The sequence below is a fragment of the Ornithodoros turicata genome, chromosome 3, assembly GCF_037126465.1.
Source record: "Ornithodoros turicata isolate Travis chromosome 3, ASM3712646v1, whole genome shotgun sequence".
In the NCBI taxonomy this organism is placed as follows: Eukaryota; Metazoa; Arthropoda; class Arachnida; order Ixodida; family Argasidae; genus Ornithodoros; species Ornithodoros turicata.
The window spans coordinates 76,454,432-76,473,831 of record NC_088203.1 but is presented as its reverse complement, the minus strand read 5'-3'; the positions used below and the strand labels follow the sequence as shown (position 1 = coordinate 76,473,831).

The 19,400-nt window shown below is 45.8% G+C and overlaps 1 protein-coding gene and 1 long non-coding RNA gene across 8 annotated transcripts; one reads left to right on the top strand and one right to left on the bottom strand.

Annotated features, from left to right (window-relative positions):
- Window positions 1–2,081: 2,081 nt before the first annotated feature.
- LOC135389689 (acidic mammalian chitinase-like) lies at window positions 2,082–8,051 on the top strand. Its single transcript, XM_064619723.1, has 8 exons — window positions 2,082–2,158; window positions 2,544–2,808; window positions 3,662–3,773; window positions 3,879–4,003; window positions 4,753–4,882; window positions 7,195–7,365; window positions 7,434–7,553; window positions 8,019–8,051. Exons 1-8 carry the CDS (start codon window positions 2,083–2,085, stop codon window positions 8,049–8,051), a joined length of 1,032 nt encoding a protein of 343 aa, XP_064475793.1. The 5' UTR covers window position 2,082.
- A 2,434-nt stretch (window positions 8,052–10,485) lies between these two features.
- On the bottom strand, window positions 10,486–18,819 carry LOC135388652 (uncharacterized). 7 transcript variants are annotated; one of them, XR_010421497.1, is made up of 12 exons: window positions 18,678–18,816; window positions 18,217–18,298; window positions 17,957–18,053; window positions 17,728–17,766; window positions 17,519–17,562; window positions 16,110–16,216; window positions 15,901–15,972; window positions 15,448–15,696; window positions 12,256–12,353; window positions 11,839–11,882; window positions 10,962–11,033; window positions 10,486–10,757 (listed from the first exon to the last, which is right to left on the bottom strand). It is a non-coding gene; the product is annotated as an uncharacterized LOC135388652 (long non-coding RNA). The 7 variants fall into 7 exon arrangements; XR_010421496.1 differs by lacking the exon at window positions 16,110–16,216 and having other exon boundaries at window positions 15,848–15,972; window positions 18,678–18,819; XR_010421491.1 differs by lacking the exon at window positions 16,110–16,216 and having other exon boundaries at window positions 18,678–18,795.
- Window positions 18,820–19,400: the final 581 nt, after the last annotated feature.

The window sequence follows — 19,400 nt, the reverse complement described above, 5'->3', positions numbered from 1 at the left end:
GCAGTTACCTAGTGTGTCTGACGTGCTCTTGAAGGAGCACACTTGAAAGCGATGAGGCACCACGACCATAATTGCGAGCAAGCCCAGTGTCAGTGCGGGACAGTGCGGTGCATACGTTCAATGTTGACGTAATAACATGTGTATCATGTATAGTGACGGGCAGACGGTATACAGTAATTGCACAACGATGACAAAGCGAAACGAGGCGTTAGACACCTAACACGATTTTTCTTCCCTAATACTTCTGCCCTGACCTATGCCATAGAAGAAGGGACAAAAACATGAAGAAAGTACAAAAAACTGCAAATGCACGGCAAGCCATCACAGAAACATCACTAGTGACAAGTGAGACAGTTCGGTTTCAATACAAGTGAGAAGAGAGTGCAAGCAGTCACATTCGACAGCTTGACAAGATAACAGATTCCAATCTGCATTAACAGTGGGGAGAAAAAGAATTATTCAAATAATTAGTGCGATAGTAGTACTGTTAATTAATTAACTGCGAGTGCTTGTTACGTGCACATCCCCGTTGGAACATGCTATAAGGCAGTGGTTCCCAAACTGTGGGTCGCGACCCCCAGAGGGGCTGCGACACGTGCCGAGGAGGGTCGTGAAGCGACCCACAAATTTAAAAAAAAAAAAATGTCAGGCCGTGCCCGCTATTCTGCGTTACCAGGAAGCCCCTGGCAGCAGACACGGAGCTAGGTTTCTCTTAAATGCTCTTGCAAGTGGGGTACGCGACTCTTTCGATGCGTCACACAGCCTCGCTTTCACGCCTGCACGATGGCCAAAATATATGTCGCGAGGTCCACTCACTCCCACTAAAGGCCGCAGCGTCTGCGTCTATCGCGGCATCGCGACATACACGGACGTCCCGCCTTCACGGTGCTCCGCGCAGTGGCGTCTTCTCGAACTAGAGCGGACGCCAAACACGTAAGAAAACCGTTTGGCGTGCGTTGTCGGTGAGCGAAGCATGCAGTAGCTAGCAGATCACGGCGCCGTATTTGCTCAGGATTGGGCGTTCGTTCGTGGTTGTCGTTTCAGAGTTTTGCGTGCATCCAGCTGTTTAATAATGGAACGATTTCTGACCGCTGTCAAATGAAACTCATCTTTGGAGTCAGAAAGCACAAGCGCAGTGTCAGGGACAGCGCTCCTGCCGTTGTGCAAGGGCGCGTTAAGTAGCGGCTCCAAAGTGCCGGGAGCGGGCTCCGTTTTACTAATATTTGTTATATATATATATAACTGTTTGTTGAATATTTGTTAAAAACAAAACGTATGGCTCTTCTTTGAACTTATTGTATTAGATGAATCTTTCTGAATCACAGTATCAGGGAACCAGACTATGGAACCATAATCCAGCATAGAGCGTACGAGGGATTTGTAAACAACTAGCTCGATGTAATAGCGGCTGTCATCCAATTTGGATGGTATTTTTGTCGCATACCTATAGTTCTTATTATAGTCTTAATAAGTGCCAAAATATGTTGTACATGTTCTGTAAACAGCAAAGTCTTGATCGCTTTTGTGCACACTTTCGTAGAAATGTTAACCGCCCTTTAAAGGGGCACTCAAATTAAAAAAACTGCCCCTCGCAGAATGAAAGATGCCGTTACCTTGGCACTGACACAAGGGGAACGAGATTCATCCGTCGCGTCGTTCGTAATTTATGCGCGAACGATAAACCGTTAGTTTATGCCATCCCTCTTCTCCCCTTCTTGGTAAACCAGACAACGCGGAGCGGCGTATCCCACTGGTCACCCTCAAACGGTTTGCCCAATCATCGCTAGAGATCGTTTGAGGTGACCAATGGGACGCCGCTCCATATTGTCACGCTTCTTCAGAAGGAGAGATGAAGGAAGGTTCAAAGCCCGTTTTTGTTTGTGCATAAATCACGACAGACGTAAAGGATGAATCCCGTTCCCTTTCATTTGGTGTTAAGGTAACAGTATCTTTCATCGTGCGAGAAGCATTTGGTGTCCGTTCAACGGTTGCCGTCCTGTTGCCTTCGTAGCAAGGACCGCTGACTCGATATGAAAAACAAGCGCAATAAGAATATTACGTTCACGCTTTTCAGGTAGGGCCATGTGGGAACGACACAGATTTGTCGACGTAACAGCAGTGTTTCTGTGTTGCATTCTACTCAACCCCCTTTTGTCCAGTAAGTGGAAAACTTTATTTCTTGTAGCTTACAGACAACGCCACCTATATAGATACACGATACCCGCTTAAATTGTACTACATCTGCGGGAAGTCTGGCCAGTATCAAATGGATGATGATGTTGATGATTGTTGTTTTAATGGCGCACACGGGGATAAAGTCGGAGTGTCGTCTGCCTCAGCAAATCACCGAAGACGATTTCAAACATAAGCTTTCTATGGCTGCCCATGCGGCTCGCCTCCATAGCTATACGGCCGCTGAAAGCACGATCGTTATTGGTTACGTTATCGTTAAGACTATAAGCGATCAGGCTCTGTTTATCTAGGTGATGTTGTTGCAACCTTCCCAATGCCAACGTCACAACGTCGTGTCAATTGCCTTGCAGATGCGTTAATGCACGTTTGCTATTACGCGGGTCCGCAGCCAGAACTGAAAATAGACGACCTGGAACCCGACCTGTGCACACACATCATCTTAGGCTTTGGCAGGGTCAAGAATGATGTCTTAGATTTAGAAGCTCTCGGTGGCCTGGAAGCCGTTAGAGACTTTGCGCGGCTTCGAGATCGAAACCAAGGAGTTCGGCTCATGCTGTCCGTGGGTGGAGACTCGGGTTTTAGGCGAATGGTGACAACACCGTCTTCTATTGCGAGGTAAGAGGACATTATGTTGGCTTGTGAAAGAAGAAACAGAGAAAAGTTCTTCGATCAAAAATGGTTCGCTAATCGACCTCTACCCGAGAAACGTCATCATGACGTTGGTAGACAGACTGAAACCGAAACAAATCGGAAGGGGAAAGCTGGGTTCTACGAATGAACACTTGTTCGCTGTCTCTTATTAAAAGAAAAGTAGGACCGAAGGTCGCGTCCCTTTCAGAGACCATCGTAATCCCCTCAAAACCGTGGCTTTCGGGCACCACCTTGTTCGCCCCTATAGCTTCGAGCGTAGTTCAACTCTACCAAATTGGTGGCGCTGTCGAACACTATGACGTCATTTGTTTACAAACAGGGAGATGTCTATTTTGTCGCGAGTAGGAAGAGGGGTCTGTAGGAGGCGTCGCTGGGTTAACAGCGAACACTGGTTGATCACCGATGCCCCGATGGGAGGGCCGATCAGGTGACTCTGACACTAGCCCGACGTTGCCGGAGCATTAGCAGACGAACTTTCAGTGACCACTGACCAATAAGAGCTCACGGACCACGGCTGCTCCTCACGCTGGCCCGATAGGTCTGGCGAATGGCTGCTTCCTCCGTGCGCTTTTGTAAATGTGGTTGCGCAGCTCAGTACAGTGCACAGAGAAAATATTGTGCATGTGGCTCCTGATAGACTATTTGGTTTGACTGATTTGATTCCCTTGGGTAAAAGAACGTTGCTTTATAAGGCAGAAACGTCTGGCCATCAGGACGACTGACTTTACTTGAATGATGATGGTTGGGGCGATGACACAGCCCAATCGTCGTCATTCACGGAGGATGTGTTTCTTATCCAGATTTGATCTCATGATAGATTCGCGAAATCCGTCGTGACGACAGTGCGGTCCTTAGACATGGATGGCATAGACCTGGACTGGGAGTTCCCTGGTTATGCACAGTCGAGGAAGCTGACTCTTTTGCTCACGGTATGGGACGCATTTTCAGTTTATTCAGAACGCTGGGTGTGTAGTTTACGGTAACTGGGGTGGGGCTCTTGTACTTCCATTCGTCTCCTATCTCCAATATTTCAGAGCTTGAATGCAGCATTCAAAAACGAATCTCTAGAAACTGGACGGGATAAGCTGATATTATCGGTGGCCGTTCCAGCTCCAGTGACGTTGATAGCGGGCATTTATGACGTCGTCTCCATGGCAGAGTACGTACAAAACAGTGTATAGAATATATACCTGCTTTTATTGACATTGATTTCATTAGAATGGTACTTATATTGTTGTGAAATGCGATTGCAAAAGATTCTTTCGAATTGAACCCTGGGAAAAGGTACCAAGATCGGGGTATGGGGTTTCTGTTGCACAGCTTGGGACAAAAATTTACGGAACACGGCATTGGCGTATTTCTTCATCGTAGTGGCCCCCTGCTAGCTATCAGGAAAAGGTCGAATAAGAAACAGGTACCTGGCTATTCTATCTATCTCAGTACGTGTGTCCGCTCCTGCTTGCGTCTAGGGGTGTCGCTCTAATGGGAATGCGGCACCCCGGTGTTCCGTAAACTTTTGTTCCAAGCTGTACAACTCAAGAATAAAGTTTCATTTAAGTCATTTCCCTGAAAATTGTTCCGGTGTGGATATGGCTTTGAGACCACAAAATAATTATAAGAAATATAAGTAATTCTGCGCGCGATGCACGAACTACCATTCGGCAAATTTAACGGAACGAAAGCTAGCACTTCAGCTTACAGCTTTGTACATCTACGGAACAGTAACTAATTTTGACCCCAAATAACGACAGAGTATTGAGTTTCCGTCAGTGATTGGCCATTTGTGACGCTCTGTTCGAGTCTTCGCGTAAAACAACCGGTTTCCTGTAGCACATGATGCAGGCTTCTCCTCATAACATCGAGAATTTAGGAGAAGCCTAACGTTCCACGAAATTCCCCTCCTCGCAGGCACGCAGACTTTGTGAACCTGATGACCTACGACATGAACTTGTACAAATGGTACACTCCGTACACGGGCCACAATAGTCCCCTGTTCGGCAGACAATCTGATGCCCACTATTTCAAAACCTTAAATATGGTATGTATTCCATTCCTCCCGCGCCTTGCTTGACAATTTTTATTTTAAAAACTTAATGAAAATAAATAAATAAATATTGAACAATCCAGTTCATGGAGCAGTTTTAAACGATAATAAATAGGCAAAGAAATACCTAATATTGTCAATGCGAATACTTTGACTGCGTGTATTGGACACGATTATTTGTTTTTATCTACCTGAGAATAGTGTGTTTTGGAAAAAGGGGTGCCCAATTGCTTTGGCACCCGCAATGGAGTTGGGGAACCTCCTTATTTGTTGGGGACTCCTTATTTGTTTGGTGTCTTCAGATTCCGAAGCAGGGCATTCCATCCGTTTTGACACGTTAGTGTAGTCCGCACACGAAAGTATCTGTCCTGAGGTGCACAACACAGTTATACAGGCTGCTTTTTTTATGCGTTACATATTTTTTGTAAGCGTTGATATCACGACCTACGTTCATATTTTTCCTTCTTTTCTGCTATCTATCTATCTATCTATCTATCTATCTATCTATCTATCTATCTATCTATCTATCTATCTATCTATCTATCTATCTATCTACCTATCTACCTATCTATCTATCTATCTATCTATCTGTTTATCTGTCTGTCTGTCTGTCTGTCTGCTGCTGCTTTTGCAGTTGGGTTGTACTGTCAGGCGGACATCCTCTCTAGGAGAGTATGTAACTACTAATGGCTAATTACCTAAAAAATCATTCATTAAGGCTTTCGGGCAAAAGTGAGATATCACAATGGGACACAGTCCTCGTTGAAAGTATAGTTCTATAAAAAAATCCGGAAATGATTACGGGCGTTAAAATATCCGCCGTGAAATATTTCTTCGCAAATGAGCCGAAACCAAAACCGCGCGCCTCAGGAGCGCGCATGACCCTCGCCGTCGTAGGCTTATCATGGCCGCAAAGCGGTAGATCTGCTACAATCATCTCCATCGCTCCAAAGAACGTTGCCCTCTCACGTGGAATAAGCGCAAAAAAAGAAAAAGAGAGAGAGAAAGAGAGGAAAGAAAAAATTGACCAGTTCCCGTTGCCTAGTGGTTACGATTACGGCAACCCACACCGAGCCTCGTAGGTGACCGGGGTTCGGATCCGCGCGCCTGCTGTGCTGTCTGGGTGTTTTCCTCAGACGCTTTAAGGCAAATGTCGGCATAGTTTCCTGCGAAGTCGGCTCAGGGCGCATGCCCCCCCGCCCCGCAACAGTCGTGACGTTGCCCGCCTAAGCATGGCCGACTACAGCAGTTCCATCATCACCACCCCCGTACAGCAAAATTCGACGATCGATATTTCAACGCACGTGCTGGCTTCATAGAAATGCTTTCAACGAGTATCGTCTCTCAGTCTGCTATCCCACTTTTGCACGAAATCCCCTAATTAAAAAGTTAGTTAATGAATTTTAGATAATTTGTCATACAGTAGTTACATACTCTCTTCGAGGGAATGTCCGCCTGGCCGTATAACCCGCCTGTAAAGATCTCGTCTCTTTTAAATAAAATCAGTAAAGAATAAAACTAAACGACATGTATACCTCTCGGATACCTCTCATTGTATTTGTTATCATATCATCATTATTATTACAATCACGTGCAAGGAGCAGCGCGAGCCTGTCCATAAATTTTCCGTTTTTGGTAGCGGCGCGTCGTAATCAAGACTATGTAGTAATCTCCCCAGAAATCGATCTTTGGGGTCAGGGGCGGTATATGTTTATGGGTGTACGTATATTCGTAGCCGAGCTGTGTTGGGCCATCTCAGAAATTTCAGAATGGGGGTTTAGGGGTATCCCTGTCGAGACAAATGTGATGGTAAAACTCGCGGGAGATATTTGATTGGCACGCGCCCTAAAGTCCCTCGCCCTCCCCTCCCCCCATTGGAACGGGTGACATTGACGTCACCCCATGACGACATGCGGAGCGCTAATCAGGTGGCTCGTGTTGTGAAGCCAACGGACACGGCCGAGGCGCCGCGCCATGTCCGTAGCAGACGAATAATTTTCAGTGACCAATGAGAACTCACTTGACGTCACGGCAGCCTGATCGGACCGCGCCTCCAATGTTTCGCCGGTTCGCGCAATTCCGAACTTTCAGGGCGCTTTATGTACATTAATATGCGCAGTGATAAAAACTCTGTTTAGCTAAACTACGTACAATGGCTTTCTATGATAGACTACTTGACATATAAACAACAACAAATATAATGATGATGATGAATCCTAAATATCATTCTCAAGAGGAGAACATGAATCCAGTCTCGCATTGGCATATGTCCGCGCTAACTTCTCTTTATACCCACCATTCCGCAGAAATTTGCAGCAGAATATTGGACGTCAGCAGGAATGCCAAAGTCCAAGCTGATGGTGGGGATTCCGACATACGGACTCATCTGGAAGCTGAGTAACCCCAATCAGACCAACGTAGGAGCATTTTCTACAGGAAGAGGGGAGCATGGTGGCGGTTACATCACATACGAGCAGGTACGGCTTCCGTACCATACCACCATACCACCTTGCCCTTGTGTAACTATGCGTATATCTCATCACAGATGTGTATGTTCCTCGACGACGGAGCACAACGTGTTTTCGACGACGAGAGTAAAGTACCGTACGCGTTCAAGAACTACACGTGGATCAGCTACGATGACGAAGAAAGTGTGGCTTTGAAGGCAAGTTGCGATCTTGTTAGCAGTCCGGCCCGTTTATAGCGATTTTCGTTATAACCTCGGTATTCTTAGCTTGTAACATCTCCACTACTATGGAAGGACAACGGAAGCAAAATTTGCCAATTGCAACAAAATGTCCCAACAAGGTGTAAACTTTAGGTAGAATTATGGTGCCACCAGTATTTTGTGAGTACGACGTACGGGTGGGCATATTTTTGACGATTACGAGCCCGCTGGGCCGCCCGCCTGACACGATCGCCCACGGAGCGTGCCCGCTGTCGCGTGACATCAGATGTTCCTCGAGCTTAGCCATGGGCGGCTGCCAGGTGAAAGGGGGTAAACACGGCGAATACCGAACAACGCCTCAAAATGTTCGATTCGGAGATCTCGTGCAAGTCTGAAGACGACATCTTATCTCCGATGAGAGATGTGTTCATACCCATTTTCCTCTTCTTTTTTTATCCGCAGTGGGAATCAGACATACGGCGAAACGTCAAATGAGGGTGAAGATTTGTGCCTTCCGTTTCCGTGAAAATACAGAAGGGACCGCGCTCCTTCTTTGAGCCGGATGTACTTCGTTGACAAGGCAAGGCTAATGAGCACCTCCGGATTTGTTTTGAAGCATTCGTCAACAAAATGTGCCGCAGACTACTTGCCTGCTTCACTTGTCTCCAAGTAGGCGTAGACGGTTTTGCGGCGAGAATAAGTTTCCCGTCTTCCGGAAACAATTTAAATATGACACGTAGCACACCTGTCACTGTAAGTCATTGAAAACGACAGACATCTGCGGGATTTTAACTTCGCATCACTCGATTACCAGTCGAGCGCCAATGACCCATTCCACCACGCGGAAACAATGACAGACTAGTGCAGTGGTTTATCCAGAATCCCAAGCACGCAGGGGTGTTGGAGAAAATGGGGGGGGGGATCATTATTATAGTTACGTCATTACAGCATTACCGACATGAAGCTGAAATGGCAAGGGCACCCTCTGTAGGGGGTACACAGGTGAAAATGTTATAGGGATGTCACTGAACACTTCGGGGTGTTAGGGGGGTGTAGGGGGTCTGGATAAATCACTGAGAGCGTGTTGGTTGTGAAACATATTGTGGCCAAATGCAAGGTGAGACAGCGAACAATGTGAGGTCACCTTCCTTCGGAAGGATTTGCGAACCAGCCTTGGTAAAGTTGTCTTTGTCATAAACGTCAGTTGATGTTTGACGCTGTGCCCGTGCCGTCCGTCCATGTGTCGTTCGTCCAAGAAACAGATTCTACCCTCGCGTTGCCGAAAGGAAGTCGGCAACACGCTGCAGCGCAGTCAGGAAACACTTCACTAGCATGTACAATTTCGTATCGCGAAAATCAAGCTCCGATCGCAGAACAACCGCGAAACTGCGCGAAACGAACGTCACGAACCCAAACAGGGTGAACAAATACGCGTCACTTCCGTAGTCTGCTATGGCGGCGCAGCGACGCTCACCAAGGGCTCAGAGCGCTCCGCGGCCGAATTTTATGTCGCGATTATGGCGGCATTTGAACGAATATACGTAAATCTCAGTCGAGTTCCACATTTTTTTGGTACACACCGCAATATGAGGTAAACAGCTTTGCAGCTTATTTTCGCTCCCGTCGTCCTAACGAATCATGTGGTCTTTGTCTTCCCTGTTCAGGCGGACTGGATAGCCTCAAATGACTTCGGTGGCATCATGACCTTCAGTTTGAACGCAGATGACTGGCGAGGAGTTTGCGGCAGCGGCGCTTTCCCACTCCATCGGACTATCTTGAAGAGGACACAATCTGCTGAAGTCAGTCGCCGGAAGTCAGTCTGCCGTTCAATGGCAGGGGCTTCTCTGAATGCTGTAAGACACTGGACCAAAAGACATACATAATATAAGCTGTGTATGGGGGGAGACAAGGCTCTTCCACTTGTATGATGCGCAGTATTGACCTGCATGAAAGAAAGCAATGACCAGTCCCAGTCTTTTATGCAAGTTTCTGAAGACGATGCCCCGAAGAGCGTGACATTCCACACAAAATGGACAGCAGAGGAGCCTTGCAGACAGCGCATTGTAACTCCGCTGCGTTATCTACTGCAAATGGTACACACGGGCAGCGATTACTAAAGGAAAGAAATGTTCGCTGCAAGAAAACCTCCTGCATGATACTTTTCAAAAGGCACATTTGTCTAAGACCTGCAATTTCATTTTTGTCTGGATGGAGTCATTTTAACATTCCAAACACACTACAAAAATAGTCGACTGGACAGAATCTACCAAAGTAACTGTTGTACTGTATTCACTGATCTCAATGCCACTGTCCAGCAAACCATAGAAATCGTAAGATTTTCGTAAGATAGAAATCGTAAGATTTCTATGCTGCAGTCAGCTTAGACAGGTTATCTTGAAGCGATTTACTTTTGTTTATCAAGAACACATTTTTCATATTTAAAGACAGACCAATAAAAGCTTAGCAGTGTGAGCAACAGTGTCAGCAATCCTTTGAGAGACAGCATGCAATAATCTGTGGCCTGAGCAACAAGAATGATCGCCAAGCAATGCCACAGTGGTCCATTCGATTAATTTTGCAAACCTTGTAGTCCTTCAACGTGCTGTCAAATCTGAGGATACTGTACTCTGCACGTAACACCCATCACAAAGGACGACTTGTCTAAGCAACTTTTACAGTGCCAAGTCACTCCTGTCCTCGGCTGGGATTTGGACCCACACTGGGGTAAAAAATCATTTGCAGGACAGCATGCACCTGTACCGGTTTCAAAATTCAAGTAGCAGTCCTTTGTCAAAGAACCCCATACAACAGCAGACCACAGTTGAGAGCAAGAAGAAAATCTCTGAAATCTCACAGTAAATTTTCCACAAGCTTATTTCCCTTTTCAAAAATCTCCACACATTTACGATTAACAGACACCAGCTTTGAAGCAGCATTATTTATTTTATCACCATGTACCTTCTGTCAAGTTCAATCTGAGTGACGCATCACCAAGAATACTGTATAACAAAGTCTTTGACAATCCTATAGACTTTGCAATGTCTCGCACTGGCGTTGTGGGGCACTGTTCCAGGGCATCGATCACCATTCGAATCCTGCGTATGTCCTTGTAGCCGGCAAACACCCTGTACAGGTCATTCTGGCTCAGCCGACGGTATGCTTGGACTAGTTGAAACCGATTCCGGGGTGAAAATCTCCATCCTGAAATATGACGCAGTAATCAGCAGGGGTAACAATTTTACGCTCTCGTAGTGCAGACATGAGATTCAACCAGAAGTGCTGCACAATTCATATAAAACTCATACAAAAAGCACTACTCATATCTAGCTGACTAGGACAAGCTGAACACAGAAACTTTATGCACTGTTACAGAAACACGTGGAATATTCAAGTCTCTAGTCGTACTGGGAAATTGGCAGTGATCTTCAAGAAATGACATCCACCTCTTTGTTCTTTCACAGGAATGTAGCGATAATCCTGAAACAAACAAAAAGATGTCATGACACTTGCCCCCATGGTTTTCCATGGTTTCCCATGGGGTTGTGACACTTTGTCCCAAGATATGACGGACAAATGTGAAAGACAACACGCTATGACACCTCGTGCAGGCGAATGGGTAAAGTTTGGAAAAACTGAGACAAAATGTCTACCCACTCACAAGGCAGCAACATGGGGGTGTCAAAGACCTGGCATCAAACTCCGCGCGAGTCCACGAAGAAATCGTGTGTCACACCTTGAGCTGTTACTCTATGGCCAACAGGGTCAGGAAGTAACTTTGGAGCCGCACAGACAGCTGACCTACTTGCACAACATATTATTTGCATCTATGCCGACCTATGTTCCAAGTCTTACATCCGATGGGGTAATACTCTTAAAAAAATTGTCACTGCGAATACAGAAACTCATCCAGCTCTGCCACTGCAGGCATCCCCCCCACTAGTGGAACAGCAGTTGAGACATGCTCACTAAACACATGGGCATGGAAAAATACTTTGGGAGGGGATCTATGGGAACTTTACATGGAGGAAGCTTTCACCAATGCTTCCTTTCCCAAATGCACAAGTTTGCTGAAGAATGCTGAAGTACCAAAACTTCCAGGCTATGTCACTGGCCATAGCTATCACCCCTTTGACTTCTCAGCTTGACATGTATGCCTGTTCAAGGGTTTCTGACTTGCTGAGTATGGCATGTAGAAAAAGAGTTCCTCAATAAGTGATGAATGTAATGAAATGCATATGTCAAAGTGTCACAACCCCTTTAAGCTAGACATAAATTTACATACCTCCACCATTAGCCACAACTATCCACTACTCGAGTCTCTTCCTCCTAATAGTGCAAATAAGGTATAAGTGACAGGTACAGACAAGAATTAAGAACAGCCACCACACACACTCAGTACATTTAATGGTCAACAATGCAAAATTCTGTGTTCTAACCATAACTCATCACATGAAGGCAAATAATCTGAATGCACCACGTCACTAACGCATACTGATATTTCCTAGGGTAACCAGAAAAGAAGAAAAAAAAACACCACATGCAATTTAGGCCACCCCTTGCTGGACAGTAATCGGTATATATTAGATTTCAACAACATGGTTCTGGGTTGGATTGTTAAGTTTATCCCAGTAATGAAAAACAGCAACGTGGCACCTATTTGTGATCTCTATGAGACAGCACAGGCCTGATGCAAACTTACACACGTTTGCTGTATCAGAATTACGTGCATTCCACGTGCCATTGGATATATGCACTCCTGTGGATTCCGTCAACTGGATTCCTCAAAACGTCAGGCATCTGTGCAGAAATATAGAACATATCGGCAAACTCAAAAGCATCAACAATCTTTCTTGTTCACTACAAATCGTCAGAATTCAAATTTTCTGTCGATTTATTTTTGTTTTTCAGAACGAAATCTTCGGGTCAGAACATCGTAATTCAGTTCATAGACCTGGCAGTAATGCAGGTAACACTATAAAAAAGTGAAAAGATAGGGAATTTGGTAATGCACTGGCAAGCCGGTATATACTTGGATGAGGTCGTGCATGCATATTGCATCATGTATTTGAGCCTCGTCCTGTGAATTTCTTTGTGCATCCTCTCATTCCCTCAAGCTCAAGGTATGATACCGTCGTCTAATATTGCACCCTGATTGGGCCTATATACTGACTCCCCGTTTACCCAATATGGGACCATGTGTGTGAGGCCAATATTGACATGCCTGGGCAATAATGGGCCTACACTGGGGCTCGGAATAAACGTAAAGAGGTGCAGATATACCTCTGGCAGAGTTGGTCAAAATGAGGGCAGAGGAGCGAAGTGTTCAGTTGTTTCATCCGGCCACAATGGAAGGCAAACAGGGGACAAAAGGCGCCCGGCTCAAAGTAGAAATTTAACGATAGCGCCAGGCATCCAGCTCACGTCAACCAGACTTCAGTCTGCCCGGAGCTGCAAAGGTTAGGGTTCCACGAAAAAGTAAGATGTTCTTAGGGGGGGTCGTGGAAGGGCAGCTCGAGACAGGCTCGCGAGAAGTCTATACCTGGCAACAGAAGTATGCGAAACAGCCCATCTTGCTTCTCACGTAGTTGGCATAGCCTTCTCCTCCTCGCGGAGCCCTGCATCCCACGTGACGTCTCCGCTATACTAACACAGTACGCTATTCCTCGAGGAGATCCGTACCGGTGATACACTAGCGTTGCGCATGCACCAAGAGACCAATGCCGTAGTGGGTTCCGTATCGGTACCATGGTTTGTGGGGCCCCGCAAGAGGATGAAGCGGAAGACTAAGCAAGCTAGTGGCTGTGGGCTATGCGCCACAACAGCGTCATCCATTTAAAGCAGAAGTTGGCAGTGCAGACCACAGTATAGCAGCTTTATGTTGCACAGGGTGATTGCGAGTAACCCTTTCGTGGATGCAACGAAATGGATTGCAATAACAGAACTCCTCAGTAGTGTAACATTGAAAGGCTTCAGGGATCACGGTTTGGGATTTGCCATGCGAGTGCGCTACGATGTGAATTGACCTAGGCACTCTAAATTAACCGTAGTCTCCTTCCATAGTAAACTAAAACGTCAACAGCGTCGGTCTCGTGTATAGTTTCCAATTGTCGTATCATGCACAGTACCGGGAAGTTGCAAATGGCTTACTGAAACTCGCTAACGACAACTTCGGTTTTGTTTTACCCGTATGAGACACTCAGTGGCAGCACGACCGTGCTAGCACCACGTATACAGAATCTACCCAGTCCAATCCAGTTACTGTAACAGTAAGCTGTTGTTCATTTATAACGGGCTCGTACGAGGCACTCAAAGGGTATTTAATGCGAGTTATGGGAGCCCCAGACAGAAGAGTAACTGGGTGGAGTCCTAGCACTGTACTAAATGCCTGTAAGAGTAGCTCATTACTGAAAGGGTACTCTCTTGACCAGGGCCAGCAAGAGAATTACGGGCACAGGGATTATTCCGGACGAGTCCTGCCCCGGCTCCCCTCCTCACATCTCCTGGTGCTAGCAACCATCGGGCCCCTGGGCTCTATCCCCGGCTGCCCCTGCCCCCCTCTTGATCATGACAGGCCACAAGTTCTACATGACCCCAGCATTAATATTCATACTTTTAAGCCCAACACAGCAGTACGTCGCGTATCCACTAAACCAGTGATGGGCGGTACTTGAGTACTCTGTACTTAAGGAGTACTTTAATCCTGCCAAATACTTTGTACTTTACTTGAAGTACATTTTGCTGTACTTTCGAACTTCAAGTATCCTTCTGTGAGCACTCCTAGCTCACTACACGACAGTTGCACCACATCCAGCAGCCAGCCAGCGCAGTGTTCATTGTGGTGCTCACATCCCTGCACAATCTTGTCGGAGCTGATCACTTGGCACGTCTCGGCATGCTTTTCCATGTTGTTTGCTCATGCATGTAGTGTCTCTGTGCATTTGAACTTATTCATGTGCATATTAGGCTCCGTAGGCTAAACGGCGTGGCATGAAAACAGCATGTTGTATTTGACGGTACTTGAGTACTTCAGCTACATTTGTCACTAGTTTATCATCTACTTAAAGCATTTAGTACCAGCATAACTTCTTACTGTATTTGAAGTACACATTCTTGCAGGTACTTAATACTTCCTGGTACTTTGCCCATCACTGCAGTAAACCTGACGCGTTCATCTACGAAAAATGACTCTGGTACCCGGGATATCTACCGTCCTGACAGAAGAGAAACGAAGCAAGGAATATCCGGCACGTCCGCACATTTAAAGCTGGACCCTCGTTCCAAAGAGGCCCACCAGGGGTGCCCCTACACTCCATCTAAGGAGAAGTACATTGGGCAGTGCATTGAGGGCCATTGGTGTATTTATTATACGGTCATTTGAAACTCTCACTGGGATCTTGCAATCTTTGGGACTGCATTTATACAGCTCTCCTACTGTTTCTCTTTCTAGTCATGTATTCTGGAGTAGCCTGTCCAGACAAGGGGGCCCAGATGTCCCGACTCCCTCTCACAATTTGTCATAAATAGAGTTTCAATTGACCTTGGTAGTGCAGCAGCACGCAGTCCAAAGCAGGACCAATTACTCATTTAAATCGGGACAAAAAAAGAAAAGATCAGAGACTAAAATTAGAATGAGTGCAATCACAGAACCCCTCTCATGGAAGACGACCCTGGAATCAAAGCGCTTGCACAGCATGCACCTGTACTGCTTTAGAAGTGCAAGTAGCAGTCCTCTGACAAAGAACCCCATACAACAGCAGACCACTGTTCAGAGCAAGATCTTTGAAACCTTAGTGAATTTCTCACAAGCTTATTTTCCTTTTCAAACATACCCACACAGTTACAGTTAACAAACACCACCTTTGAAGTCACTTTTCATTTTGTCACCATGTACCTTCTGTCAAGTTCAGTCTCAGAGATGCATCACCAAGAATACTGTATAACAAAGTCTTTGACAATCCTATAGACTTTGCAATGTCTCGCACTGGCGTTGTGGGGCACTGTTCCAGGGCATCGATCACCATTTGAATCCTGCGTATGTCCTTGTAGCCGGCAAAAACCCTGTACAGGTCATTCTGGCTCAGCCGACGGAATGCTTGGATTAGTTGAAACCGATTCCTGCGCGAAAACCTCCCGGCACATCCTGAAATATGACAGCAATTAGCAGGGGTAGCAATTTTACGCTCATGTAACGCAGAGATGAAATTCGACCAGAAGCGCAGCACAATTCATATAAAACTCTTACAAAAAGCACTAATCATAACTAGCTGACTAGGACAAGCTGAACATGGAACCTTTATGCACTGTTACAGAAAACAACGTGGAATATCCAAGTTTGTAGTCGTACTGGGAAATCGGCAGTGATCTTCGAGAAATGACAGCCTTTTCTTTGTTCTTTCACAGGAATGCAGCGATACTCCTGAAAAAAAAAAAAAAAAACGAAAAGGAGTCATGACATTTTCCCACGGTTTTCCACGGGGTTGTGACACTTTGTTCAAAAGCATGCTGGACAAATGTGAAAGAACACGTTATGCGACAAAACGTCTGCCCACTCACAAGGCAGCAACACGAACTCTGCGTGGGTCCACGAAGAAACTGGGCACCGCACCTTGAGCTGTTACACACCTGAGGTCGCCCTATGGCCAACAGGGGTCAGGGAGAAACTGTGGAGCCACACAGACAGCTGACCTACTTGCACGACATATTTGCATCTATGACTACCTGTATTCCAAGTCTTACAGCAGAGGGGGTAATACTGTTAAACAGTCTCACACTCTCACTGCAAATACAGAAACTCATCCAACACTAACCAGGGAAGGGTAACGGTAATGGTAACGGAAACAGAAACTGTATATTACAGAAATTGGAGATGTAGCGATAACGGAAACGCAAACCACTGTCCTCCATTACCGGAAACAGAAACAAAAATTATCACCGGTATTGAATTCACGTAATGGCTATTACTGTTGTGCGATGACATTTCAGTGACTTTTCATTTCATTTTTGTATTTTAATGACTCCATTCGCTGTAATATTCTAAATACTACACGAGAGCATGGAAACAAAGTGCAGTATTGGATATCGAGGGTGCATCACTTGCTTGTCTACTCGTAACATTACCTACCTACACAATATCGAGACATGAGACTTACACAACATAGACTCCATGCACTCTACTCCACCATAGCACGAGGATTACAGCATATGATTTATATTTTTTTTTACTTTCTTCATTTCACCGTGGCTATGGCAGTATTGTGTACTACTGAGAGCGTCCGCCTATGAATGCCACATTGGATGAAGGTTACGGCAATCTTGGGTTGCTGGATTCAGAGTGACTGAAGACATGTTCCTACACTTCTTTAAAAATCTTGCTAGCTGTGCGCATCCCAACGACGTAAAATTACTCGTGTAGTGTATACGAGTGACACTGAAGCAACACTTGGGCAAAACAGGGTGCTGACAGAGCCGAACAGGCTGTCCTCCTGCAGCTCTGTAACAGCTGTTCCATTACCGGAAACAGTAACGGAAACGAAATTAAAAGCTGGTATCAGGAACAGATAACGGAAACAAAAATATAGCAGTAATGAAAATGGAAACGGTAACGAAAATAAGTCAGTTATCCTTCCCTGACTCTAACACCACCACCACCACCAGTGAAACACACTCACAAAAACACATGGGCATGAAAAAATACTTTGGGATGGGTTCTATGGGAACATTATGTGGAGCAGGATTTCACCCATTTTCGCTTTCCCAAATGCACCATTTTTTTTTCTTTTAAGTGTGGAGGGGACTGAAGTACCCAAAACCCCCCTGGCCGTAGCTCTCGCCCCATTGACTTTGACTTGCTGAGTATCGCATGTAGAAAAAACAATTTAAAAATCCTCAGTAAGTAATTAATGTAATGAGCTACATATGTCAGAGTGTCACAACCCCATTAAGCTAGACGTAAATTTACATACCTCCACCATTAGCCGCAACTATCCACTACTCGAGTCTCTTCATCCTAATAGTGCAAATAAGGTATAAGTGACAGGTACAGACAAGAATTAAGAACAGCCACCACACACACTCAGTACATTTAATGCTCAACAATGCAAAATTCTGTGTTCTAACCATAACTCATCACATGAAGGCAAATAATTTGAAATGGACAGAAGTCTGAACACACCACATCACTGCAACACATTCTGGACCTTCCTTGGGTAACCTGAAAAAATACCACATGTAATTCAGGCCACCCCTAAGCGTGCCGAGCTGTGCTATGGTCAGTAATCAGCATATCAGTTCAACAACATGGTTCTGGGTTGGATTGTTACGTTCATCCCAGTATTGAAAAACAGCAACGTGACACCTATTTGTGATCTCCATGAGACAGCACAGGCCTGATGCAAACTTACACACGCTTTTGCTGCCTCAGAATTTCGTGCATCCCACATGTCATTGGAGATATGCACTCCTGCGGGTTCAGTCATCTGGCCTCGAAACGTCAGGCATCTGTGCAGAAATACAGAATATATCAGCAAACTCAAAAACGTCAATGACGACTTTTTTTTTCTCACTACGAATAGTCAGAATTTAAATTTGTCAGCAACAGTTTCAGTGTTGGATCTGAGTCATCACAAAGGCGAAAAGTAAAATAATGTGTTGCCGAACTAACACGAGATAATCGCTCAACCGTTATCCGGAAGACTGCACGTGGGACCATCTTCGTTGGTAGCAGTTCTTGCGAAGCCATGCACCTGGGCAAGAGAAAGAACACATTGCTGCGGATTCTAACACACCGTACACGCCTTGCCAGGCAGAACGCTACTCAGAATTATAATGTTGTCAACAGCAAGTTCAGTGTTGGATCTAATTCATCACAGCTATGGAGCAAAATTACCACGCTTTGTAAATGGCGGTCATTAAATATTGTTCACCCGAGTTCGAAACGGTACCGGTGAGTAGTTACCCACGGTTTTTTAAGCTAACATACCAGATCTCACGAGCAAACAATGCTGACCGTAATACATAAAATATTGCTGTACATATACGCTGCTACGTAATAAATAACCCTTCTGATGAAAGACGTATGTGACTGTAGAGCGAATTGCAAAGATTCTGAAGGATTATGCGTACCTGATATAGTGTATAATCTATAATCTACCAGCATTGGTCAACGGCCGCAAGATTGGCAAGATCGCTGCAGTTGAGACTGCAACGAGTAACCAAAATCACTGAAGGTAGGCTGGGGGCGCCACAAGACTGTTGCAAATATAAAATGCATGCGTGTCACTATTTCTTATTTCTGTCAGCGGAAATGCGAATTACAATATGGCATCAACGCTCCTGCACAGAGCCAAAAACTGAGAGACAGCAGGGAGTCAGAAAAATTTATTTTCCTGTTTTAGAGCACATGTAGGTTATTGACCCACAACAACACAACAACGGCAGAAGGGCAAGGGCACTGGCGGCCATAGCTGGGCGTCCTCACTCATGAGGACCCTCATGAAGACGCCTCACCCTCACCTCACGACGATGAGGTGAGGGTGAGTGAGGCCAGACCACGCTGAATGTTCCTCACGAGGAGAGTCGTGAGGCATTGCCCTCATGAGGCCCACCGTGAGGGCCCTCATGACTCATGAGGCCAGTCGTCGTGAGGCCATCAATACGTGAGGGTACAACGTATTCCGTGAGGAACCTCACGGATGAGGCTTTGAGGCCTCTCATGAGGAACCTCACGGATGAGGCCGTGAGGCCTTTCGTGAGGGACCTCACGAATGAGGCCATGAGGCCTTTCGTGAGGGGCCTCACGGATGAGGTGATGGGTTCGGTCTCCTCTTTGCAGATGCTAAACACTAA

Excerpts from the sequence above, each read along its gene's own strand:
- LOC135389689 (XM_064619723.1), top strand. The coding sequence starts at position 2,083 with ATGTGGGAACGACACAGATTTGTCGACGTAACAGCAGTGTTTCTGTGT. Across the intron at positions 3,774-3,878 it reads AGCTGACTCTTTTGCTCACG|AGCTTGAATGCAGCATTCAA; the intron begins GTATGGGACGCA and ends CCAATATTTCAG. Across the intron at positions 4,883-7,194 it reads ATTTCAAAACCTTAAATATG|AAATTTGCAGCAGAATATTG; the intron begins GTATGTATTCCA and ends ACCATTCCGCAG.